Source organism: Pseudophryne corroboree, chromosome 2 (genome assembly GCF_028390025.1).
Source record: "Pseudophryne corroboree isolate aPseCor3 chromosome 2, aPseCor3.hap2, whole genome shotgun sequence".
NCBI classification, from domain to species: Eukaryota; Metazoa; Chordata; class Amphibia; order Anura; family Myobatrachidae; genus Pseudophryne; species Pseudophryne corroboree.
The window spans coordinates 136302964-136330635 of NC_086445.1; the positions used below are offsets into that span (position 1 = coordinate 136302964).

A 27672-nucleotide genomic window follows, 5' to 3' on the forward strand; every position below is an offset into this window, starting at 1 on the left:
ACGGGGGAGTGAAGAAACTTCACTCCCCCCGTCACTGCCCCCCGCCGCCGGGTCGCACGTCGGCCGTATCGGCCGTCGGGCACCTCGGCGGCGCATCGTGATATGTGTAGGGCCTATTAGGAACTCCGAGCAGAATTATATTTTAGAGAAATACGATTAGAAAACATTAGCACATTTATAACACAACAATGTATAATAAATTAAATGTTACCTTTTTATTTATTTATTTTTACTGAAAAGATAAACATTTTTGTCCATAACTGCTAAAAGATCTGCCAGAAGGGTCTCACGAGTCTACAGAATGCCTTGTCCTCGTGTCTACATTTAAAGAAATAATTATTATTAACATAGGACAGCTATTCCACAGGAAAGACGACATGAAAAAGCCCACATTTAAGGCTGAGATTTTTCCCACGAAGGAATATTAACCAAATACAAGAATTCTCAAGACGAAACTGGTATCCTCTGGCTAGAGATTCACCACACTATGAAAGAGGCTTCTCAGCTTTCTTCCTTCTCACAGTTCTCAATGCAATACAGCAAAGAATGCATTACTTTCCTGATAATTCAGGGGCAGATTTATTAAGCCTGGTGAAGTGATAAAGTGGAAGGTGATAAAGCACCAGCTAATCAGCTCCTAATTCCTATGTTACAGGATGGGTTTGAAAAATGACAGTTAGAAGCTGATTGGCTGGTGCGTTATCACCTTGCACTTTATCACTTCACCAGGCTTATTAAATCTGCCCCTCAATGTCTTATTTTATGTTCAAGAAGCTACTGGATCGATCCCAGAACATTTATAAATCCAGACTATGGGGTATATTCAATTAAGGTCGAAACTGCCGTCTTGCCGAAAAGACGTAAATTTTCGCCTTTTTCAGGTCGAAAAAAAGTCGAACTGAGATGTGGGACCTGAGAGGAGGGAGAGCCGTGGCCAGACGGGGGAGAGCAGCGGGGAGACAGGGGACAGCAGCGCTACAGCACAGCGCTGCAGGAGGATGTGTAATAGCCGCCCCTCACGGCAGCGTCCACCCGCCTCCAGCAAGTGAGGTCCCGCTTGCTGGAGCCGTGTGGATGCTGCCGTGAGGTCTGGCAGCTGTGCCATATCCTCCTGCAGCTCTGCTGTCCCCCGTCTGCCCATGGCTCTCCCCCCTCTCATCTCAATTCGACTTTTTAAAGTCGAATTGAGATGGACTTTGAATAGCCCTGGTCGGATCCATTCCGACAAATGCATGTCGGAATGGATCCGACCCTAATTGCATATACCCCTTAGTTGTAGATTCTTTAAATAATTTTTATAGCCAACTAGAACAAATTATCAAATATATTACATAAAACCTTAACAGAAACTGGGAAAATTGTCAAGAGGATTCGTTTTTCTGGCATGTAATGCTGGGTCATGTAGTTCAACAAGAGGTAAACTTACTTCTCAACCACTCAAACCATCATGTAAAACATTGGTACTCTACAAAAATGAAAAAATTGCATAATAAAACTATCCACTGGTTTCTGTATTTTCAAAAGAGCAGTTTATTCCAGTTTAAAGTTCTGAAAACCATTCAGATGGCTGAAAATTGCGTAAAATTTTATTTTTTTCCGGTTATTTTCTCGAAAAAACATAGAAACGGGTGTAATGATGTGGGACATGTAAGCCGGATGCTATATTGATAGGAAACAGATTTCTGAAGACACAGATTGAAGTTACAAGTGTTTTTTCCCCCAACATTTTCAAAACTACATTATATATATATATATACACATACATACACACAGTATATATATATATATATATATATATATATATATATATAAATATACATACACACACACACACACACACACCTACACACTTAAAGTATTGCTACAGAGACACTTTATTATACTCCAAAAATATGTAAACACATTTTCGATGAAATACACACTTGTTGGCTTTCAGTTTTCCATCATTTTTGCAAGTTGCAAAATTCAACCATTTGAACCATTTAACTGACTTCATTGCTTTGCCTATCACATGAAATGTGCATAATGTTAACCCACAGCTAACTGAATCGGCCCCATAGTGTAAATTTGCTCTGGCTTAAGGCAGACTAATCATGTTTGCAGCTTTTGAACAAGAAAAATATATGGACAGTGCACACTATAGTTAATTTAATACTGCAGGCAATGTATATGCTTCTACAGTATGCAACGGGTGTGGTATTGAAGGTCAACCACTATTAGTCAACAGTAACTAGGTCGACAGGGTCTCTAGGTCGACAGGTCAAAGGGTCGACATGAGGTTTTTTTTTTTACCTTTTTTGGTGTAGTTTTCGCCGTACAGTGACCAGAAACCCCAATTGGTGCACCGCTTCGCTCGCCATGCTGCGAGCAAGGTGCCTAACTGCACTCGGCACAGGTTACCGTTCCCAATTGTAGTCCACGTGGATCGTCAAGTATGAAATAGTTCAAAAAAAGAAAAGAAAATGTGAAAAACTCATGTCGACCTTTTGACCTAGAACATGTCGACCTAGAAACCCTGTTAACCAATAGTGGTCGAACTAGACACTGTCGACCTAGAGACCGGATACCGTATGAAACACCTTACCAATAACGAAGCGGATAAATTTCCAGCAAATCTTGAGTTTTGTCAACAGCACTGATCTATATATTTCAAGCCTTATACCCACTGGTGTCAAAACCTGGTCTGTAAGTGGTGCCTATTATTTCCAGTGACCCACTACCTTCTTGTAATGTTAGTCATGGTTCGGGTGCAGTATTGCAGCGTTGCCTGCTCCATTCAGAGCGTTTCTATTGCTTGATAAAATGCATTGAAGTCAACAGTGTTTGACTCGCATTTGAATGTTCTTTTAAAAATGCTAATTCAACATCAGTGGGTGCCCTGGCTTAAAAAGTGAAGACTGGATGGCAATCAAACCATAATACAGTCCAGCCGAGGAATGCGGATATTCAACGCTTGTTTCAAATGCTTCTCCATAGACTCCAAAATGCCCCAACTGGTAATTTGTGAGCCGTTGATGAAATCCTGCAGAATGTGCTCTTTATAACGGCGATGTGAAATGGGATGTACAGATCCTGTGGAAATGTCACTAAAGTCTTTTTTTTTTCACCACTAGTGCTTACAATTCTAAAAAGTTAAAACTCTGAGGGCATTTTTTTCTCTTAAGCGCTGGGAATTGATACTTCACACATCTATTTGAACATTAACAGTGCATATCTTATTATCAATTACCTGAAAGCAGTGACTGAGGACGTTAGAAGGATATAGGATATCACTCCAGTAATGGCGAATCAGCCAGGCTCTCCCTAGTGGGCAGGCTGTGCATCACTGCAACAATGCCAACCTTACCCACTAAACCAGGTCCTGATCCCACAACACAGGCAGGAAGAGGAAAACCCAAATTCGGAAATATCTAAAGTTATAAAATCTCTGACCCAGATACATTAGCATAGTATTTATATTTGACATAAGGTGGCACAGTGGTATGCATTGCTCTCTCACAGCATTTCAGTCCACAACCAATGCCTCATTGGTGTGGCGTTTGTATGTTTTCCTACTATTTGTGTAGGTTTCCCCGGCTTTCTCCCACACTCCAAAGACACACTGGGGGAAATTCAAATAATTTTTTGGGGGCCAATCAGAGCAATCCAATTGTTGCTACGATTGTGCATCCATTATTTTTTTAAAGCACCCAAAAGCAGCGTGTTTAAACACGCAAAGCATCTAAACCAGACTAAAATGGTGTCCGCAATGCAGAAAGTCACACCTGGGTGCCAAACAAGACATTATTCACACATTTCTGCACGCCACTTCAGGAGGCTGCCGGAAGAACATGTCGATATTGGCGGTGATTGAGCCTGAACAGCAGAACAAGTGAATTGCCGCAGTCAGGTGCCATCTAGTGGCCGGCACCTACAAAACTATTTAATTGCCCTCACTGATAGGTTAATTTGCTGTTCACTAAAGTTAGCGGTGCTATATCAATGGTAATAATAATCCCCTAAATGGACTATTAGTGGATGACCATATGACTGTACAGAGAAGATACATCTAACATACAACAAAGGATGCTTCCAGCTGTAGAATGGTACGTTTTGGGCCAGAGTCAAGTGTGTATAATTATGCACCAGGCTAGTGTAGTTGTGGCTTGACAGTGTTAAGCCCTGTACACATGGTGGAGATGTGTGCTCAGTGATCTAGCACAGACCACTCAGCACACATTTCTCCCCGCTCAGCGAGGGTGGTGCTCATTTCACCCAGCAATGAAACGAGCGATCTAACTAGATTTGGCACGCATGCATGCCAAATCTAGAGTCAGCGATGGCGAAGCGTGGGGCCGCGCATCACTGTGGGCATACACAAGGAGAGATATGTGCTTAATTTCTAAGCAATCTGGTGAGATTGCTTAGAATTTAAGCACGGATCTCTCTGTGTGTACCCCCCATGAGAGTATGAGGCGATTCAATTAGCATCTCTACCTGGAGCTATTCAATTCACTGCATAGCGCCCGGCACTTATACCGGAAGGTGGACCTTACTAACAACTAATGCCCAGGGTTTAGCCTCAAAACATGCAACTCCTGGGTTGTGTCAGGAGCAATGCAGTTCCCTCATACTTATCCCGAGGGAACTGCATTGCTCCCGACACAACCCAGGAGTTCCATCCCAAGGCAGTAGTTAACATGGACTTCTGCAGCACCCTCAGGAGGATACAATCACAAATCCGCATTAGGGTTAGCCGCGGGCTTACCGCAGAAGTAACTGAATAGCTCAGAGCACTTCGCCTGGCAGCTACATCCATACGGTGTCAATGAATTTTAATGTCTCCTTTTAGAATAAATCTCATTTTTGAATACAACTGTTCTTGTTGGTTTTGGTCAGTAATACTGAAGATAAATAGCAATAGTAGCATTTTTCTTTAAAAACAACAGTACATTGTGGCCATTGCTTTTAGTTGAGTCGCCCCTATACATGCTATTGTGTAATTACGCTTGGACTGCTGCAATGCACTCTAGCTGGGTCTCCCAGAAAAAAACAACTGCACCACTTGTAGCTAGTACACAATACAGCAGCCAGGCTATTATCTGACTTGCCCCATTCCTGCTACAGAAACCCTCTTGTCTGCTGATATTTAAAACCTACATTAACAGGGTCCTAGATACTTTAAGCAAAAGTCTGATTCCCTATACTCCCTGTTGCTTTAATTCACAGATGAAGGAATGCTAACGGTACTTAGAATATCCTATTCATGTACAGTCCCCTATTCATGTACAGTCCGGGAGGATTCCTCTCAAGGACTGGGGAGAAATACTTACCGGAATGCTGCAGCATCACAGCTTGGTGCAGAAAGTGATTGTCACATGACTCCTGGGGCCCAGAAGACAACTCTGGAGCCAACACTACTGCAGGAAGAAAGTTAGAAACCACTAGACTACCTGAGGTTGGTTTGTTGACATATCATTCCGGTAGACATTTGCATGTAAACCTGATGACGGTCAACAAGTTATACAACACCTGGAATTTCTACCCCTCGTGTTGTAGGGCTCTCTCACAGCACTATAATTATTACTGTGAAAGTCATGCACTTCCACAAATATAAACATATATACAAATATAAAAGACTAATAGCAGTAAATTATTAGGAATTGGCTAGACTAAAATGTTCTCTGCTATACCTAGTGCCTATTAAGAGAAAGCTGCCATATTATTGGTTTAACCAATATCCTTGTGATTGTTGCCAATCAGTTCACTCATGAATGTTAGCCAAGCCTTATGTGTAATGGCAATAAAGCATCTCAGTGATGTGGAAAAATAACTTCTGTATAGTTATTGAAAACAATCTATTAACAGAAACAAAAATAAACACTTTTTTTTTTAAATTAAATCGCTATCCTTTGTGTGGGAAAGTAGAAGCCTTACAATTACATCTGACATGGTTTCCTGACCATTTACCTTGAATTCATTGGAAATTGTATGCTGCGGCTTTAGCACGGCACTCTCTATATCGCCTAAATAACACAGCAGTGAGTCAAATGGAATAAGAAAATAAATAAATAAAGAGGTCAGATTGGTTGATGCAGTCAAAAATAAAAGCTGCATTTACTATTTAAAGACTGGGATGCTGTCCAAATAAACCATTGATTCTTATTGTAAACAGAACTAGGAAATCAACTTGAAAATCCAAAAGGTTAGCAAAACTCCTCAAACCAGTTGGTAACATTTTTCCAGGACAACCTAGATTCTTTTCTTCCATGCCTTTATTTACTTACAGCATAAGTATTACTATGTCCTACTGCAAGCTGGGGCAGGCTTTCTGTGAGCTGAACCTACTGTATGTTCCGGAGAATGCAGTCATTCAATTCACTTGCGGCATCATTAAAGCTGGGTACACACGATGCAATACATTGTTCGTACACCTGAGGAGCGATATTAGCGCTAAGCGCATCGGCAAGTGTCTGCATCTCATATGTCTGTGTATAAAGTCATTTAGACATATCAGGGTGGCTGTTTAAATTCCACCCATCTACTACTAGTAATATAACAAAATGTTAGATTACAATACTGGTTATTTTCTTTTGTTTCCGTTTTAGATATTACACAAAGTCTTGCATTTGGATTACCCTGTGACCCACATATTCTTGGCATCAGCACGATCACTGTACCTGTGTATGTGTGTATTGTAAGCTCTTCTGGAACAGGAACTAAATATACTCTAGAATGCACAGAGTAAGATGTACATTCTATATAAAAAGAAATAATAAAGCCAATATGGAAATACATCTTTTCCTTGGAAGAATTCAATTGTTTTATCACAGCCGCCTTTTCCACCTAAAGTGACAGGCACTATTCAATTGTTTGTGCAACTGGGTGCGAGTGCATTATTGTTTGTGCCACTGGGTGCGAGTGCTGTAGGCACTGATCACTTATCAAAGATTTCTGCACGCACAAGCAGAAATCCGCCCAAACTTCATCGCACCCAGCTTTTGGGCTCTTTAACTGTCTCTTTAGAATGGAGAATCCACTTTTTTCACAGCCACACCCCTGAATTTTGGGTGCAACATCGCCATAAATAATGTGGGGATTCCGCACTATCACGGCACAGACAACTGACAACAGACAACTGAATAGCTCATGTCACATTAGACGGGAGCTGCGGCTGAAAAAAAAAAAAACTGAATTCCCTGAAACTGAATTCCCTCATTAGACGGGAGCTGCGGCTGAAAAAAAAAAACTGAATTCCCTCCCTTCCTCGTAGTATTTTTAAAGCAGGATTTTAATTAAGCATGTCTAAAGACAATGAAACAATATAGGGCAACTCAATTCAGCACAATGCACTACAAGACATCACCGATGCCCTGATTGATGGGCACGTATAGGCAAATTATGAGATCCGCAGCATTTCTTCTCCTGCGCACTTCTATGGGGTATGAGAAAAATTTTTTTATTTGGGTGCAAGTTGTCATTCCAGAATGGCACTTTGGGCCTATCACAGAAAATTGATTTTCCTACAAGCGTTTCAGTATAATGTCACCAAGGCAGAGTTTTGACTTTTTGTAAATTTTCTGTTTTTAAGCTGACAGTTGGATGTGACATCTTTTCTTCTGTTAATCTAAACATAGAGATGTGAGTACAGGGGGTGAGAGGTGACCACATCAGATGAGTGGCGACAGCGTACAATTTCAGCAACAAAGAACAAATTCTTTTTGTATGTGGTAAGACAAGAACGATAGCACATCTAACAGTTCTTTATTTATCATACACGATTTTACAGGTTTGGGCCCAAGGTAAACGTATACTTTTTACAGTGAAAACAATACAACACAGGTCTGTTCGACAAGTGTAAAACTTGATCCGCGGGTGAAAAAATGCTTATAAAATAATATGGGCTATTCCTAAAGATGTGCAGCACCTGCTAAACTGCGTTGTATTTTTTATTTTATTAACCCTTTGGTGCTTAGCTGAGACGTTAATGAGAGAACATAAAAGAAGATAATCCTATGTAAAGCAGCCAAAAGGCAGTGCAAAATCAACTTTAGTTCCAGCATATGCCTTAATGTCTACCAAATTTCATAGGCTTACAGATGAAGATGTCGGCATTATTATCATTAAATTAAATGACATGACATACACACATACAGACTAGAGCAGGGATTCCCAACATTTTTGGGATCACGGCACCCCTAGGCCAAAAGTTTCTTATTGAGAAATTTAGAAAGAAATATTAAATTAAGTAAATTGTGTTTATATGTCATCCTTAGGTTTGAGTGGTGAGGGAAAGAATTCACTTCTGTTTACCACATATTTTATGGTTAGCAGCCACTAGCACTGGTTTTGTCTATTACTGTATATTGACCATAAATAACGGGGATTGGTCCTGGACCACCAATCCAAGGCACCCCATAGTACCACGGCACACAGTTTGAGAACGGCCGGATTAGAGTACATTTTAGCCAGTAGTCTATGGGGGGGGGGGGGGAGACTCAGTTGTTTTTGGCGTGGCAGAAATTGTCTGATATTCTTGGAGTGTAGGAGGAAACTGGCGTACTCGGAGTACATACAAAGTCCATACAGATATGGTCCATGCCAGAAACTTAACTCACAACACCAGTGCTTTAATGTGGCTTTTGAAACGTCTTACAATGGGCAGACCATCAGGGTTCCACTTCAGAAAACAATGTGCTTTGAAAAGGGTAATATATGTGTGTGTGTGTGTGTGTGTGTGTGTGTGTGTGTGTGTGTGTGTGTGTGTGTGTGTGAGACCTGCAATCCTCCCACTGCACAGACTGATACAGACTCTAGTTATGTGCACATGAGCATTTGATGATTTATCCCATTTCTGCCAATCAGAGGCTTCACAGGGGTCCTCAGAGACCACTGATCTGTATATGGAAGCGCAGATGTAGGGAATGTGCCTCCTCTGAGCAATGTATTTCTTCATATAGATTAATGATCTCCAGCAATGCTGCTTTCCTCTCATTTCCTGTCACCTGAGAGATGGAATTACCCGATACATAACTCGTCATGAAACTCTTATCTTGCCCAGTAGCAACATCACCAGCTACTGTATGTCTTCCTCATAAAGTAAACAAAGAGATAAACTTTGCTCTAGATTACCCCACAGAGAGTTTAATATACTTTGACCAATAGTACACATTTTAAAGAGAAAGTATTGAACGGATTAAAACAAGCAAATAATAAATTTTAAAAAATTATTTTTTCTTTTATGCTTCAAAATTGAGAAATGGAATCACACTTGGGAAGATAAGTGAACTTAGGGGCCATTCCATGAAAAGGAGTCAAAATGTCCCATAAGTTACACTGTTACAAAGAAAAATTGTCACTGTGTATCTACCTACTGAGTTTTCAACAAAGGTTGACAGGTTAAATTATAGCTCTTTCTCATAGGTTTTCATTAAAAAAAATAACACAGACCTTTACTACAAAGAGTTGAGCTTAATTATCTAGTACAGAGATTTTCAACCTTTTACAACCCGCGGCACACTGAACAAGATTTAAATATTGCCAAGGTACATTCAAATATAATGGTGATGCATGGTGCAGTTGCGTGTCCTAAGATGTCATGTCGCAGCTTCTCCATAGGTAACACTTGAGCCACATCTGAGAAAGCCAGAAAAGCCCAACACTGTCTGAGCCCAAACTTAGAACTGGTTCTGCAACCACTAAACCCACCAGTATTGATCGTTCCAGGGCCTCAGTAGCGGCAAAACACTGACGGGCCTGGCTGCGCTTCTATGGCGGCACACCTGGAGACTGCTCAGGGCACACTAGTGTGCCACGGCACAGTGGTTGAAAAACATTGATCTAGTAGGTTTTCTGTACAAAACAGGATATCCCATAAATGACAACTAAATTTTGTGTTATTGTGTTTGCTATAAAAAAAAAAGGGGGGGGGGGGTACAAAACAGAGCTATTCAATTGTTGCTGTGTTCAGGCATCCATTAGTCACTAGACACATTTCTTCTCACAGCCAGCCAAGGCGTCACGAAGAAATGTGCGAAATGTACGTGTTTTGGGTGCTTGAACAGGAGTATAAGCGCCCTAACCAGGACTTTAAACTGATTTAGTGACTATACCCCGTCTATTTGGGTACGTTTAAAGTGACTCACTCATCCAAGAAGACTAGTGCACAGAATCTACGTTTAAAACAGTAATTACCAACCTGTGATTCAACACAAGGCTAAAACTGTTCTGCGTGTCTAACTCCCATTCACATTTAGGTGCAATAATACACCGCAACAAATATGGCCAAAAATTCAAACAACAATTCTAAGCATGAATGAAAAAAGGGAACATATGCAACCTTACAGTAACACATAACTTAGACCAAGTCTTGAACCAGAACTTTAAAAGGGAAGTTTATCGTATTACGCATAGCCATGTGAGGAGCACTTTTTATTACCACGAGAACACATCAGAGACCAATACTCACAGATGCAGGGTAAAGGATGGGGGGAATGAGAAACATTATCATGGAGGCTGAAACAAAAGCACCTTTTTTATGCAATTGCATGTATTTTGCACATCCCCTCCTGCTTTATACTCTGGTATATTAGGTGTAGCACTGCAGGTTGAAAATCGTAGGAGGCTTCTGGATCCCGTGGATTTAGCTGGTGGGAAAGCACACTCTTCCTCTCCTGAATTGCCCGCTTGCTTTAAACTGATCTAATTGGCAGCACCATGAAGCAGTGATTGGCTTACAAGTGGGAATGGCGCAGTAGGATTGCAAGGAGCGTGTTGAGTCCCCTGTTGTAGTTTTAGGGTAAAACTAAAAGCTGTAGCTAAACAGATACTAAAGCTACATTGCTCTCTACCAGGTATTAAATCTAATGGGCCCTACACACTTGGCGATATTCTGAAAGATATGAACGATCTCGTTCATAAATGAACGAGAACTCGTTCATATCTTTCAGTGTGGAGACTTAAGCGATGAACGATGCGCGTCCCCGCGCTCGTTCATCGCTTGTCTCCCGTCGGCTGTGCATGCAGGCCAATATGGACGATCTCGTCCATATTTGCCTGCACTTCAATGCAGCCGGGTGACGGGGGGAGTGAAGAAACTTCACTCCCCCCGTCACTGCCCCCCCGCCGCCGGGTCGCTCGTCGGCCGTATCGGCCGTCGGGCACCTCGGCGGCACATCGCCAAGTGAGTAGGGCCCATAATTCACCATGGCGACTGCTATCTGTGGAGCCCTGGTTTAGTGTGCAGATGTACTGATTTATATGTGCACAAGGATCACATTAACGCTTATCCAGGGGTTCCTTTGTATGTTGTCAATGTATGGTTGAGACTGATAAGGAGGAATTCAATTTTTTTCCACCTGCAGCCACTAGATGGCATCCAAACTGAGCTATTCAATTGTAGCATTCGGGTGCGAATGGCTATCGGCATCTGCATTTCAGCTCACACCTCCCGGGGGTAGCGAAAAAAATGCACAGCTAAACCAGACCTCTATGGGTACGAAAGCCATGCTAAAAAAAAAAAAAATGCTATCTCCCATCACACAGTATAACAATTGAATTCCGCCCTTAGAGCTATGGTAGCACAATAGGGTCAATTCAATTCAGCAACTTATGAATAGCGCTGGGAATTAGCTCCCAACGCTATTCAATTCAGCTGCTAGTTACCCGCAATTGTCGGGAATTCTTCTCTCATCCCCGGGGGATGAGAGACGAAACCCGACAAAAGTGCTGCCTCGCGGCCGGCGCGAGGCTGATTCTATCGGGAATCAGCATCGCGCCGGGGAGTTAAGTCGGAGAATGCCCGTTCTCCCGACAATTCAACATGTTTAGTCGGCGAGAACGGGACATCGCCGACTTAACTGGAGCTGAATTGAATAGCGTCGGGAGCTAATTCCCGGCGCTATTCATAAGTTGCCGAATTGAATTGACCCCAGTATGTCTGTTGCCAGGAATTGGAGCCGCTATGTTGCTAAGGATGCTAACAGGGGTTCAAGCACTTATAAAGAAAGCTTTATTTTATGCGTCATTCTATCACAGGGCTTGTCCTATCATTTGAAAGCAAAGAGGCAGTCTCATGGCACCGATGGGCTCTCCTGTACAGAGCCAGTGAGTGCTGTGACCTGCAGATTCAACGGGATGGCACTGGAGCACCAGTAAATGCTAATCGAGGCAAAATATGTTTTGGCTGCTAGGTGCTACGTAAATCGGAAGCCAAACATACCTATACACTTGATGCAGCATAATTTGTGAATACAAGGGTGTTCTGCGCATTCATTTGAATACTAAAACCTTGAATGACCTTAACTATTCATCAAAAGGGGTTTGAAGCCTTGATGTGAGATTATTGCTCTGTATATACTTATTTTTCCATATTGTTGAATTTCATGCATGATACCATGCTACAGTACTATTTGGATAGCAAGACTCTTTAAGAACTAAACAGAAGTAATGACACTCTCCAGAACAAATGTACGGAGCTCCCAATTTTCTATTGGGCGATTCAATTGTTCATTGGGCGCCCATCATATCACCCCATTACTTTAGATGGTATGCAATTGTTTAGGCGCCCATTGTTTTATCACACCGAGGAGTACCAGGTTTAGCCGTTCAAAGCGGCTAAACCCGACTAAAGTACTGAGCCGTTTGGGTGCCAAAATTGGAAACATTTTACACATCTCTGCTTAGGTGGTTGCGAGCAGAAATGATGTTAGCACACCCGGTAGCAGAAACCATTAAAAAGCTGCCAGGTGCGCCAGTGGCGATAACAATTTGATAGCCCCCTCTGTGTCTAAAATTCAATCAAGCTTGTATATTATACTAGGTCTGAGAATATTTTTGATAGGTTAACAGTGATTAAGTGAGAGCTACATGTCAGCGAGGCAGTGCCATGACGCGGAAGCAAGCAGGCCGCTACACATGTAGTGAGAGGAACAGGTTCCCCCACCAGCTGAGTTGTAAAGTGAGACACGTATCAAACTGATTCAGCGTTCAAACACTACATCCAGCTTGTTTAGATCTGCGGACAGTTGACTGGTCTGATCCATTGCCTTGGATAGCATTTAGTTGTTAGTTACCAAGAAGATTATCTAGAAAAACAATACACATCCTTGTATGATACTACATACAATGAACAAGTAACAATACCAGTATAAGGAAGGTGGAAACACAATAGAACATTGTACACATTGCTGCGTACAGAATAACATGAACATTAATCATATTTTTCAGGCTTGGAGCAGGAATCAGGTCACTATGTAAATGTGCTGAGGCGTACACCTAACAAGTAAGAGATTTATAACCCATAACGGGAAACGCCAGTCTCACTGCTGCCCGGTAGCTATGTCATATTTTCAGAACAAATAAAACCAAAGCTGCATAAATACTAGACGACACTGCCCAATACATGGGGGTAATCTAATTATTGGCAAACTGTACACGGTACCCAAGATATCGCAAGTGTTATTGTCTACCAGAATGGGGCATGAAGTGAATAGCTAAAAAGCCTATCGGTAACAATGGCCTGCATGGGAACTCAGAAGCAGCTAGGTTGTAGCTAGAATGATCAATTAAGAGGAACACACGTAGCACATTTTCCTTCAAAAAAAAGTTGAAAGTGAAGGAGACACTCGCTTGACCAAGTTACAATACATTATGCCATGCCATGGGGTGTTATATGGTAAAAAAAATCTAGCTCTTCTAAATGCAAAAAGTATGGCACAGTGTAGGCACAACCTGAGACGCTGGCATGCGTTATCAGTAACACTGGCACCAATGTAATGTACTGTTAGGCTGAGTGCCTTAAAACAATGGCTCAATGCAATTTGGTTACATTTGTCTGGCTACACTTTACCACAATCCAGTAATTCTGCCATTGCACCATACTAATACACAGTGTATACATAACATAAGACGAGCCATAACTTTTAGATAGAATGTGTGGAATTTAATTGTTTTTTGTTCATTCAAATTTTGCCCCTAACAGGCGCGAGAGCGGCGCGACGCCCATTATTTCTGCTTGCGTGGTGAACAGAAATTTGTGAAAAGCCAGGCTTTTGGGTGCATTTATGCAGTGCGCCCAACAGTTTAGATGGGTTTATCGCGGTCCATTTGGGTGTAATATGTGCGAAAAGCAATGGTTACGCATGCTTGCAGACACAATCTCCGGAATACCTAAAGTGACAGGAGATCTGGCGCAAAACAAAAGGAACAATCCCTAGTGTGTGATACACCCGTACTGTGCAGTGGTCTCCTTTATCCTACAGTCTAATAAGCTCACTTGTATTAAATACATATTTCTTCCTTGTGGAGGCTTCCTCAATGATGCAGCTTTAAGCTGGTAAGATCAAAACATGTCATACATTTGCCCTTACATACAACTGACTTTATGAAACTTTTGTTAGGGCTAGTCATAGGATAAAGGAACTTTCCTAAACATTTTGCTGTAACAAGAAACATTATAACAACCACTCTAGTCACGTGTGTTTCTCATCTTAGAGGGTAATGGTCCCCAGCTCTCTCTCTGTCTTGCCCTGATCACACACTAGATAGTCCATAGGAAACCGAAACAGGCCTGGGTTTAACCACACTGCAAAATGGAAGAGGGAAAACAGTACAAAAGCAGAATTAGCCAGATGGCATTATGGCATTGATCTACTGACTTGTACAAGCTTCCCTGCAGCTTGTGCTACACGCAATGCTTTATCTTTCTGGTTTTCCTCCTTTTAGGGCAAAGCTATAGAAAGCGCTGCAAACCCAAGGATAACACAACTACACTTTGGGGGTATTTCCAAGTTGATCGCAGCAGGAAATTTTTTTAGCAGTTGCGCAAAACCATGTGCACTGCAGGGGGGGGCAGATATAACATGTGCAGAGATTTAGATTTGGGCGGGTTATTTTGTTTCTGTGCAGGGTAAATACTGGCTGCTTTATTTTTACACTGCAATTTAGATTGCAGATTGAACTCACCACACCCAAATCTAACTCTCTCTGCACACGTTATATCTGCCTCCCCTGCAGTGCACATGGTTTTGCCCAACTGCTAAAAAATTTCCTGCTGCAATCAACTTGGAATTACCCCCTTTATGCCTTAATGTTATAAAAATGTGGCAGAAATGCAATGGAGCACCCTGACAGATAAAGCAATACATTTAGTTAATGATGCAAGAAGGCAGGCAATAGGCAGGGCACTAGTGTTCTGTGGCATGAATTCATTGCATTACACTATAAACAGACTGGTAATAGATGCCACTCACATTTTATATATGTGTTTTGCCTTCATGTCAGGTTGTGGACATGTTCTACAGATGGATCAGATAAGTGCAGTGCATGTCTCAAAGAAAATGTTATATTAAAAGCAGGGGAAAAGAAAAACCTTTTACAATTTAAGCTGCATTGATGAACTGTTCCGTAAGGAATCTTACTTTTGTCAGGTTAAACATGCAAAGCTGAATGTTATCCAAGTGCTGGTGTTTGCTCTTGGAGCAGTTCGCGTAACATGAGGTCAGTGGGAAACTAATTCTGTAATGGATCCCTCTTCTACAGAACAGAATCTAGAATCACCTAGAACAATAATGACTTCAGCAAGACTGCTAGAAGGCACAGGCACACATTAGTCATTCGAGAGTTATTCAAATGTCTGGTACAAAGCTTTGGGTGCAGTGCTTCTTATATGGTGCCGTACACACAGAATTTACCAACAATCCAGTTGGGAAAGGGAGACAAAGGGGTCAATTCTATTCAGCGACAGTTGAATAGCGCCAGGAGTTAGCTCCCGGCACTATTCAATACAGCGCCATGTGACACCAATTGTCGGGAATTCTTCTCTCACCACCGGGGGATGAGAGAGGAAATCCGACAAAAGTGCTGGCGCGCGGCCAGCGCGAGGCTGATTCTGTTGGGAACCACCATCGCGGCGGGGAGTTAAGTCGGAGAATGCCCCTTTCTCCCGACAATTCAACCTGTTAAGTCGGCGAGAACGGGCCTTCGCCGACTTAACATGAGCTGAATTGAATAGCGACGGGAGCTAACTCCCTGCGCTATTCAACTGTCGCTGAATAGAACTGACCCCAAAGAGACTAGTCCAAGTTTACTGTGATGCCAGTGTGGGTCTCCAGCAAATCTCTCTGGGTCAGTCACTCTTCTAACCTTTTGAGCTACTGTTGGTAATAGCTTAGGAAGCTTGGTTACCCCTTTGTAAATAATGTATTCTTATTTTACATTTAAAAGTGATACTTTAAAGGATTTGGTTGAAGACCCCAAACTTTAAGGTTCCACTAAAAACAGCATCACAGATTGCGGTTTGTATATTAACATCAAAGATACATGAGCTTTTATATTTATGGGCAAAAAGAACAAAAAGTTATTTTCTAAATGCAAAAAGCACTTTCAGCGCATATCATATGAGGTCCAGCAGAAACATCAAATGTTGCCTCTCTTAGCCTTGTTTGAACTGTGCACATCAAAAGAGAGCAGCGAGAAACCATCCCATTAGCTGCGACTCAGAAGTGTCACAGGAGTTACTGACAAACAAGTGGGGAAAAAACAGGCTCCTCAGATTAAAGCCTTCAGGAGTATGCACCATATCTTGACGATGTCCATATTTCAAAGTTCTTTCATTTAAATGTGCAACTTCACATGCAGGTATAACACATCAGATTACATTAGCAAATGACCATGAAATAAATCATTTATATTCTCAAAAAGGGGAAAAAAATGTTTTGCACAAGTAACTAGAAGATGACGTTGGTTCTAGTGCTTCTGGAAACATAAACACTCTATGGTAAAGTTAATGTACTGTTTTTTCTTTGCCTACCTGGTAATGTTTGCGCAGTGAGCATTGCATTGCTCTGACTACCAGCAGACTGGCTGGGATTTGGCCCAGTTCAAAATTGTGAGCACAGAAATGGCACTTTTAATTAGAGAGGAGCAGGTTCGGTTATACGCGGATTTACCCGAATCTCCTTACTGGCTATCGGACGTCACATGTATTGGATAGCCAATAAGAAAAATCCAGAAAATAAGAAATGGCGATAATTCTGGCGTAAAGAACTGAGTAAATCCGAACCCGCTCATCTCTACTTTTAACACAGGCTCTTAACTCAGTAAAAATGTAAACAAACAAACAAACAAACAAACAACCCGTAAACGCTGATTTCCACTTGGAGGGTAAACTGACCTAAGTGGTACTACCACATTTGTGTGATGTATAATTACTCCTTTTAACATTTTAAGAGGCAGACCTATTGTGATCCAAAGAGTGGAATGGCATTACAATGGCATTCCAACGGAAGTGAGCACTGGGGTGAAGCACAAGCCTGGGCGATACTGAAATGCTCATCTGGCCAGAAACTATGGCAGCAGTTGGAGACAAGACTGGCAGGAAGAGCTAGCTCTCTCCTAAAAAGGAGGGCATTCAATTCAAAGCACTGGACACGATGTGCCGATCCAGAATTGTACATTGCATCAGCCGGCATTGCATGTTACCCCTCACACTCCTGCACGGATGCAAGGAAAAACTTGCCATGTCGGCACTTACATAAATGGTTGATATCGGAATTATACCACATACACCAAAAATGTCTATGTAGCAATGTACTGCAGCAATTTTGTACCTGAAATAAATGATCCGTTTAGGCTCAATTTATGCCTTATCTATCATGCATATTTTCCAAAAAAAAGGAGATGAATAAAATGCTCAATCCATAGTGAAATTCGGTCCCACTTCCTCATTTCTGGCATTATGAATATCGTGATCATATGGTGAATCTCTCTATGGCCAGATGAAAGCCAGAAACACTGTATAAAGTATTAGTCAATAGTGCAGAAGCCATTATCCTGGATATATATCTCTAAATCTAAATTACTGACAAAAATAAATCTCTCGTTGGCGATTTTTTTTTTTCTTTTTCTCTCGGAGCGAAATCTCAACACTGGATTTCTGTCTCCAGCCACGTGTCTCCAGCAAGGGAAACAATCTGCAATATACTGCAAATGTAATAAAATCTTCCTAACAAGCAGTTATAATCAGTAATGCAGGAAGCATCCGATTTACTAACCACAGCATAGAAAATGAGACAGAAGGCATCAAGCATGAAATACATAACAATAGATTGCAGACTAAGCATGATTAGATAAATGAAGCAACATTTTAAAGACTGTTTGATACAAATGATACAAATCTATATAGGGTGGGATTTTATGCATGCCGGTGACTGTATGTGCAAATAGAATATTTACAGTAACAAGGGCAGGATATGCGCAATGCTTGTCTGAATGATCTGCAAGACATTACAGTTACATGGATGGAGACTGATGTTAAAACACCCTTCAATAAAAACACAGGGCTGTCCAGGATTTCTCATAAACATGCTTCACACATACACACCTTACTACATGCATAAGGGGAACAAACTACCACATGTAGGCTTTGAATTACCAGTTCAGCAAAAGAAAAGTTATGGGATTAAATATTATTACAAGGATTTATCAGCTGGCTCTCTCTCCTGACATTAAATTGTGCAGCACACACAACTTTCTGAAACCTCTATCTTCACCAGAAACAGTGGTGTCACAGGCTGCTATATAAAACTCACAATCTGGCATTATAAACTACAAAATAAAATGTGTATTGCCTTTGCAAACATTAAAACGCAGATTTGAAAACCAAAAGAACACATGATAAATCCTGAACACCCCCCCCACACCCAAGCCTCACAAGAGCTGTTTTGTGAGACATTTCTTCAAAGTGTCCCCCTCCCCACCCATCTGCCCTTTGACCCTCGCCATGTAATGTGGGAGGCTCAGTATGAATTGTGCTCCTGTCCACTGGAGATCTCATGTGACGAGAATAAATTCCCAGGACAGACCTCAAAGAGATCTAGAAGAGTTTCCAGAAGGAATGCATCTGTGTACATGCTTGTTATATAGAGTAGCATTCCCACATCAGTCCCTGCATAATATGGGTATGACGTGTGCCACCGTCACCCATGTGATGTCTACCAAATAAGATGTCATGGAATTTGTTCTTGATCCTAAAACGTGTAGCAGAAAAGCAATGTCCACAAAATGTTCCTGCTTCGCTATTTTTGCAACAGATATTTCACAACAATCTGAAAAGTTGCCAGCATGACAACAGTAATTCAAAGTTATATACAAGTGGAAGAGGCTAGGAGTAAATGCCAGCATCAAAGCCACAACTGAGTTAATCATACACGTGTTCCATTAATGACACGTCAAGACTTTCCTCACTCAGATATTGCTTTGCATTCTTTGCACCGGGTCATTAATCAGCTCTCCCTCAGAGAGAAAGGGGATGGCGCATTCTTCTGCTCCTTCCACCCTTTCCTTTTCTCTGAAGAGAGGAATTATACGCTCGCTGCGTGAGGCTTAATGGATTCTTTTGCACTGGGCGCCAGCAGATCAATAGCACTATCACAGTAAACAGCAGGGTATGAAATAACCTGCTATTTAACGCTGCTGGGACAGACCTCAGAATTTGCTGCCCAAATGCACCTTTTTCCCATCCTTTTTGTCCCGAGTGCCGTTTATTTACTTATTACACAGAGTAATGACACCTTAAACAGTGCATAACAAATGATGATTTAAGCACTAGCAGATTATGCTGTGTTACAGTCGCTCCTTGCTGTCACATAAGCTTGGAAAACGCAGCTGGCCAACAGGACGGCTCTCAGCAAAGCCACGTGCTTTTACAGCTGAAATAAACAAAATAAATAGAAAAAGGGAGATTGTACTCTAAAATCACAGGCCTGCGTAATCCCAGCAAGGGCCAATCAGGAAAACTTGCGTGCAATGTCAGTTTCCAACACTGCTTACAGTATGAGAAGGTCAAAACAATTAGAACCACCATAAACAGGTTTTCCAATATACAGGAGGAAAATCCTTACTGCTTAAACAAAAATGTATACCAAGAGCATGGATTCGATCATTGAAACTTAATTTAAACATGTAAAGAGATAGTATCAGATAAACCAGGATTATGCAATAGGTATGAGATCCAGTGGGTGTAGTATGTTATGCCGGCGGTCAGGCTCCCAGCGGCCAGCATACCGGCGCCGGAAACCCGACCGCCGGCATACCGACAGCTGGGCGAGCGCAACTGAGCCCCTACGCGTGCCACGCTATCTATTCTCCCCCCAGGGGGGTCGTGGACCCCCAAGAGGGAGAAAAGCTGTCGGCATGCCGGTGGTCGGGATTCCGGCAAACTGAAGACCACCCGATCCAGTGTCCTGCAGATAAAGAGGTTGTATATGTATGGGCTCGTTGCATGATCATGGTTTCTCTCATATCATCCCTTTACATGACGTGTCCACTTTAAGGAAGAGGTAGCAAGTATAACTCAATAAACTGTTGGCAGAATGATTTATATAGTACACTGGAATCTGGTACTAGATCAATCACATTAGTCAGCATCACATCACAACGTTTCACAATGAATTTTTATAACACGAACTTACTAACCTTTGTGGGTGGGGGAACTTAAATCCCAGTGCAGAAATATAGCGTCTGGGTTAAGTGCCCATAGCAATTTAATTGACAGTATCCCGGCTGGTGCTCAAGTCAGGAGATGCAGTTTACTGCGAGAAATGCCCCGAGTTTAATTGCGGTAAATGGCATTTAATGCAGGCGGTAACACCATAATTAGCCCCGCGGCACTAGTTAAGGTAGCTCTCTGCTCGCACTCTAAGAACTGTGCGAGCAGAAATCACTAGTAGCCAGTTTACTGTGTGGGCAATTGAATAGCTCCAGACACTTCATCGGGAGCAACATCATTGCACTGGGAATTCCCCCCTTTGTTACGGTTATTGTAAACTATCAAATCACAATTTGTATTATTTTGCCAGAACTCAAATTAATTAAATGTAGTCTACATGAAATAGGACAACAAGTACTGAATATCTCTATATGTCAACTGAAACAAAGTAGACCCTTTGGGGGGTGATTGAATTAGCTGCAAGACAGCGCAGGATTTAGCTCCTGCGCTAATTGTCTGAAGCTATTCAATTATTTCCCGAGTTAAGACATAGTTCCCAGGTTAAATGGCTGGAGCTGTGCAATTACTGACTGCGGTAACTAACCATGGAGAAACTAGTTAACACAAAATTTCTGCAAAGAGCAGAAAACCATATAAAGTGCCCCCTCTGAGCTAGTCGCAGCCTTACTTAAGTTGCGAGCTAAAATCCTATGGTAAGTCCCATGACTAATTGAACTGCCCCCTTGGGGTCTAATCCACACGTAATGTGAACGTAATCCCATTTGCCAGCTGCAAACTAAATAAAAACGGAATGATAATGTGCCTAATACGCTCCTATTCTGAGTTTTATGTGTCTATGAAATCACACCGCCTCAGTACTCTGTGAAACTATCATCCGCAGTCACACTTACCCCATGTTAGGTGCAGAAACAAGACTGAGGTGGCCATGCACACTGCATGCGCACAACTCAGAGTGGGGTGCAACTCTGGCTACACGGCCACAACACCCTTGGAATGTTTCTCTTACGTGCAGTTGCCCTGTCGCCACCCAGTTGATATTCAGTAGCACCTACTCAGCGGTCACAGAAAAGAGACCGAGATGCATACGGGTCAGTATCACTTTTAATTACTTAAAGATGAATATGTAACCTGCAACTTCTGCGCAGTATAAAATATCTAAATGAGGTAACTGTTTTTTAACCCACATGATCATAAAAACCACTCAAATCAGGAAACAGAAAAATAATTTAAGAGTTTGTTGATTTTCCAGAAATTTAAAGCAAGCTAATTATTGCTGTTAGAGATCAACAAAACCAAACTTTAAAAATATTGCCGCTTTAAAACCAGCTGCAGAATAGTAAAAGAATCTGCACTTTTACAAAGTTGTCCTTATTTTACTTCCCTGTAAGTTTTCAAACAAAGTAGGATAGGATAAACTACTAGAAGTCAGCACAATGTGGCTTCAGTCGTATGTTTGATTGTACAATAGTAATGTGTTAAGGTGCATACACACAGTGAGATTCGGGCTAACCCCGATTCTCACTATGCGACAGGGGCTAGGTCAGCATCGCAAGCACATAATGACTGTGCTTTCGATACTGGCTATGTGCGATTTTGGCTAAGTGTCAATTCTGACTATCTTTTCTACGAGGTAGTAAAAACTGACTTGCCTGCACAGTCAATCTGGGCTTGCGATGCCGACCGAGCGGGACCGCGCATCGGCATCACATCGGGATCGCAAGGTGACTTTCACCTTGCGATCTGCACTAACTTTTCTTACGATTTTGACTATATACTGTAGTCAAAATCGTAAGAAAATATCTCACCTTGTGTACACACCATTAGAGTGGGGAAAACATAAAATAGATAATATATATATTTGTTTGTTTTTTCAATTTAGTCCAATTTCACAGAATAAATATAAAATAAAACAATAGCTACAGTCAATGACCGTACACAAGATAGGCACCTTTAGCGAATTACGACATATAAAAAATATATATATATGACCCTTCCATTTAGACACAGGAAGCTATTGAAAAAATCTGCCTCTGCAGTGGTGACAGACATTTCAAGCTGAAAGTAGTAACTTTAATCAACTAATAGAAAAAACTCCAATGTACATCAGATCACTGGGCTAGAATAAATAATTTTAAAGACAGGCCTAGAAAGAAGAGCAAAATGTTATCAGTAATTGCTATAATTACAATAATATATAATAATATATATACAATAATTGCTATAGTAAAGTAACAAAAAGTTACCCAGTTGCTGTACAGTGTAGATTCATCAATTACAGAATAAAGGTGCATACACACTGGCGTTTTCGCCCAGCATGTATGCATAGCGATGATTGCTGACATTGCTGGACTGAAAAGCGCTCAGTGCATACACACTGAGCGCTTTTCACCCCTGCCCAGTGATGTCAGTGGGGGTGAGCGACTTTCCATAGCAGGACGCCCCGCCGTTCATCTACTGGTAATACCAGCAGATGAACGGCGGCCGGCAGCGATGAAGTGGGAGCGTGCATCAGCGCTCACCGCTCATCGCTTGCTCATACACACTGGGCGGCTTTGAGCTGAAAGCAGCTCAACACACCAAAAGTGACCTGCTTTCAGCTCAACATCGCCCAGCATGTATGGGCCTTAATGGGCCCTACACACTGGCAGATGATACTGCACGATTTGAACGAGAACTCGTTCATATCGTGCAGTGTGGAGGCACCAGCGAGGAACGATGCGCGGCCCTGCGCTCGTTCATCGCTGGTGCCCCGTTGCTTGTGCATGCAGGCCAATATGGACAAGATCGGCCATATTTGCCTGCACTGCTATGGAGCCGGGGGGATTGAAGAAACTTCACTCCCCCTGTTACTGCCTCCCTGCCGCCGGGTCGCCCGTCGGGCAGCTCGGCGGCGGATCTATCAGTGTGTAGGGCCCATAAGTCCGATACCCAAACTCTGCCATTACAGCCTAGGTTTTAAGGATAACCAAGCTTGAGTCCAGCTGGTTAAAGCAAATTGACTGAGGTGCTAAATAAGTCACCTGTGCTCCAGCATGGATATCCTTAAAACCTGGACTGTAATGGCAGAGTTTAGGAAACTCTGGAAGCCTTTCTGTTAATGGTAACCCCTGAAGGATACTTTAGTTTCCAGCATGCAGACTGTCAGAGTGGAAAATTCAATTCAAAGTAATGTGCCGCCAGGTGTTGCGGCAAATGCAGCATGCGCATATCGCACATTTAAGGTAGTACCAACAGCGCAACTGTTCTGTTACACCTCTGTGCAACCTAGTAGAACTGTATTCCTTCCAATGATACCAACTGAGCTTTATTTTGTAACTTTAATAAAGGGTATGTAGCAATCACAGTAATACCATTTCAGTTTGTGTGTATTAAAGACTGCATTTAAAAAGTACTAAATAGGACACCAGTTCTAATTACTAACCAGTAAAGAAAGGAGGCTAAGGGCTATAATTCGTCACCAACAATGGGTCTCACAATTCTTACAGAGCTTGACAATACTCATGATACAACAAAACTGCAGTTAGGTTACCATCACAGGGAACCAAAAACTAACACATATAAAAGAAAAAGGGGGGGGAAAAAAACAAATTTACTAGAACAGATACTGTAGATGCAGCAACTATTATGGGCGGACAACAATTTTAGTTTCGGTCATACTGAAAGGTGAGAAAACTTGCATAGGTATACACACAAAATACACTATAGACATATGATGTATACACATCACCATATCAACATGTTATAGGAGAGTTTTGCATCCTCACAAGGAGCAGATTGTACTAGAAAATGCAGTACGCACAGGAAATACCATGTTCTTAATTAGCAATTTTGCAGTTTGATCCCCCAAAAAAATGGAAGTAGTATAGAAAAATAAATCATTGATTGCAGTTTTAGATTATGGCACGGAAATAGGCTGACAGTCATTATTAGTTAACTAACAGGTTGGTTCGGTCAGTATTTGGCAGTTGCCCTTTTAACTGAGATACTGCTTACTTTGAAACTTTGGGAAAGGAAACTACGGTAACATAGTGACGTCAAGGTCTGTGTTAGGCAACTCATGTCAGTCACAACATATTTCATGAAAACATTTCCTGAGAAAATGAATAATAAAAGAAATATCAAATGCTTGGATAATGCACAAAAACAGGAATGAACATTGCGCACACAAGATTACAATTCACTAAACTCCCACTGACATGATTACTAAATTCTGCAGTAAAGATTGGGACCGCAAATAGGGAAGTATAAAGAGTGGACGGATTTTAGAATTCACAAAACTAAACTGCAATTCTGATAAAACGTCTACACATTAAGCAACAAACTGTAATAACTGCTGACAACTCACATAAGCATGCAATGTATTTCTACTTCCCTTAGTTTTCTGTGTAGTCAATTTAGACTAACAACAGAACTACCCATCAAATCAAAATGTAATCTATTTGGGTATGGCGATGGGGACAAAGCACGCACTAAATGGGAGCACATACTGTATCAAAAGTCAGCGGATACAGTATTACTTAATATGTGATCCTAACATAAAAAAAAATATCTCCGCTCCAAAAATGAACTGCTAATTAAGTCAACATTTATTGGATGATTCAGTGCTACAGAAGTCTTCAATTACACAATTGATGAAAGTTTTCAATACATTCCAAACCAAAATTGAGCACTAATCGATACAAATAACAATGGCTACTATGTAACCTGTGCCAGCAGAGCTAAACCAACGACTGATCTCATTAGAAGAGGTAATCATGGCCAAGAGAGATTCCTGATTAGATGGTAAACACAAGAGCGTGTGAATGCTCTAAGACCAAGGCGGACTGTGGTTCATCTTACCATATCCACTGGCACAGAATTGGACATCTTGACAATAACAGGAAAGCCAGAAATCAGATGTGTCAGGTGGCGATCACTTCCCAGTAACTGGTTTTAATCCAGAGGTCTCCTGGCTGAGAATGACAGGTCCCAGGCTGGTGAAGAGTCCAGAGGTCAGTACTGGCATGGGGTGTGTTAGCACCTCTGCTTCTAAAGATGGAGAAGATGTTGGGAGTAGATGAAGAAGGATGGTACTCTCAGATGCTGGACTAGTGTAGTTTAGACGGAAGCTAAAAACAATTGAATCGTCCCCTCAGATGCTGAAAGCAAGAAGGGTGGTACTCTCAGATGCTGAGTGAAAGGTGGTACTCTTAGATGCTGGGTGAAGGGTGGTACTCTCAGTGGGGTGAGGATGTAGGATGGTACTCAGATGCTGGAAGAAGGGTGGTACCCTCAGACTGTGGGTGAGGATGAAGGGTAGCTGGGTGAGGATGAAGGGTGGCAGTCTCAGGTGCTGGGCAAATGGTGGTACTCCCAGGCGCTGGGTGACATCAGCTGCCCTCCCCCTGCGCAATGTACACGGTAAAGTTTCACTCCAGAGGCTGCAGGGGGTGATGAGGTTGAACAGGAGGAGACTGCTGACACCTTGCCCGATTCTGACAGATAAGAAATAATAACAGAAATAGCTCCTCGTTCCGATCTAAAAATACCTCAAAGGGAGGGACCACACTGCGCTCACACACAGCAGCCCCGAGTCCGTGCGACCCCCTCACTGCCTCATCCCCCGAAACTGCGTCACCACGCGACGGGCACCGAGCTCTGACACGGGAGAGGACGGAGATTACAGCACGCTTTGCCAGCTTCGTGTCCCCCGCAGCCTCTCCGTGCACTGTACACAGCCGGCGGCGCAGCGCTCAGACGCTTCCCCTTCCTGTCATCGTCTCTCTGGCAGAAACATGGCGGCTGCGGAGAATGGGCGGGGCTTGCTGCTAGGGATCCGTGTAGCCACGCCCACTGGCTGAACGGGTCTGAGCACGGCGCTACAAGAAGCTGCGCATGCGCACCTAGCCCGGCGGCCATTTACGTGCAGGACTCCGAGTGCTGTGCGGGTTGGGTTGCTGGGAGATGTAGTCGCTGTGTGTGTGTGTAGCTAGCTTGTGCTCTGTGACATGATTTATTGAGTTTATTATTGTTGTTATTATTATTGGTGTATGTATGCTCTGTGACAGGGCTGGCTGTGCTTACTGAGGAGGAGGAGACCTCTTAGAGGTGGCTCATGGTAATGGAGGAAACAAACGTCTGCCTGCTCGTGTCTGATTATATGCGGGCATGCACGGCTGCCAGGCTTCCCAGACACCGCTATGGGGCACTGACAGACACCAGTTCAGCCATCGCTACTGCACAGTGCATATACCCGCGTCAGTCGGGTATATCACTTTGACGTCACCCTGACGTCAGCAGCCAGGTCTGGTCCACATCAGATTGCTGACGTAAATACTAAGCAGAGGTACTATGGGCTCCTCAGCTGCTATATAACTAAACATTGCTGGATCCCTCTGCAAAATTTAGTGAATACCAATCAGCTCCTAATAAACTGGTTGGTTGGTACTCTATCACCGTGCTATTTATCACTCTCCAAGGCTTGATAAATCTGGGCCGAAGTTTGTTTGGGCCCAGTTCAATTTTCCGGTAATTTGGAAGTGTTAATTTCATACCCTCCAACATTTTACACGTAAAAATAAGTACAAATCTGAAAAGGGGGAATGGCCACGGTTAAAGGGTTTCCCAATACTTTCAATGGTAAAGTATAGGGGGAAAAAAAGGTACTGTACCGTACCTGCCAAAAAGGTACAGTTGGAGGGTATGAAATTTGTGCCTTGAAAAACTACATTGCAATTATTTTTCCTAATGTGCAGCACAGCAATTCATTTGTAAATGACTGTGCGCAGCGATGTAACGCGTTAATTTTACAGTGTGCAACCTGGGAGAAGTGCATTGCATTAAATTGGCCTCATAGAGAGAACACTGTAGCTGCGCCACTCACATCAAATCACCAAAGACAAGTTTCCTTTTTTCCATTGTTTCAGTGTCTTGTATTATGACACTTTTAACAGGGATATAAAATGAATATGTATTGCTCACCATTAAGTAGCTTTCAACACCATGTGTAGCGCAGGACACTCCATCCACCTGGGGAAGTCGTGGCTGAAAACACCATTAGAGTAAAGCTGGCAATACACCTAAAGATTTTTCGCTATCATCCACTAGGGGACACTGGAGTTGGACATCTCCGGAGCGGCGGTCAGACGGCGTGAGTCTGGCGGGCACACCTCCAGCGGAGGGGGAGCATCGCGACATACAGGTGC

The 27672-nt window shown here is 42.4% G+C and overlaps 1 protein-coding gene across 1 annotated transcript in view; it reads right to left on the reverse strand.

Annotated features, from left to right (window-relative positions):
- UBL3 (ubiquitin like 3) overlaps nt 1-26288 on the reverse strand; it is a 226792-nt gene extending 200504 nt beyond the window's left edge. The window contains exon 1 of the mRNA XM_063951746.1: nt 25328-26288. Coding sequence (XP_063807816.1) covers nt 25328-25354 — 27 coding nt within the window. The 5' untranslated portion in view covers nt 25355-26288. The remainder of the gene's footprint in view (nt 1-25327) is intronic.
- Between the last annotated feature and the right edge of the window lie 1384 nt (nt 26289-27672).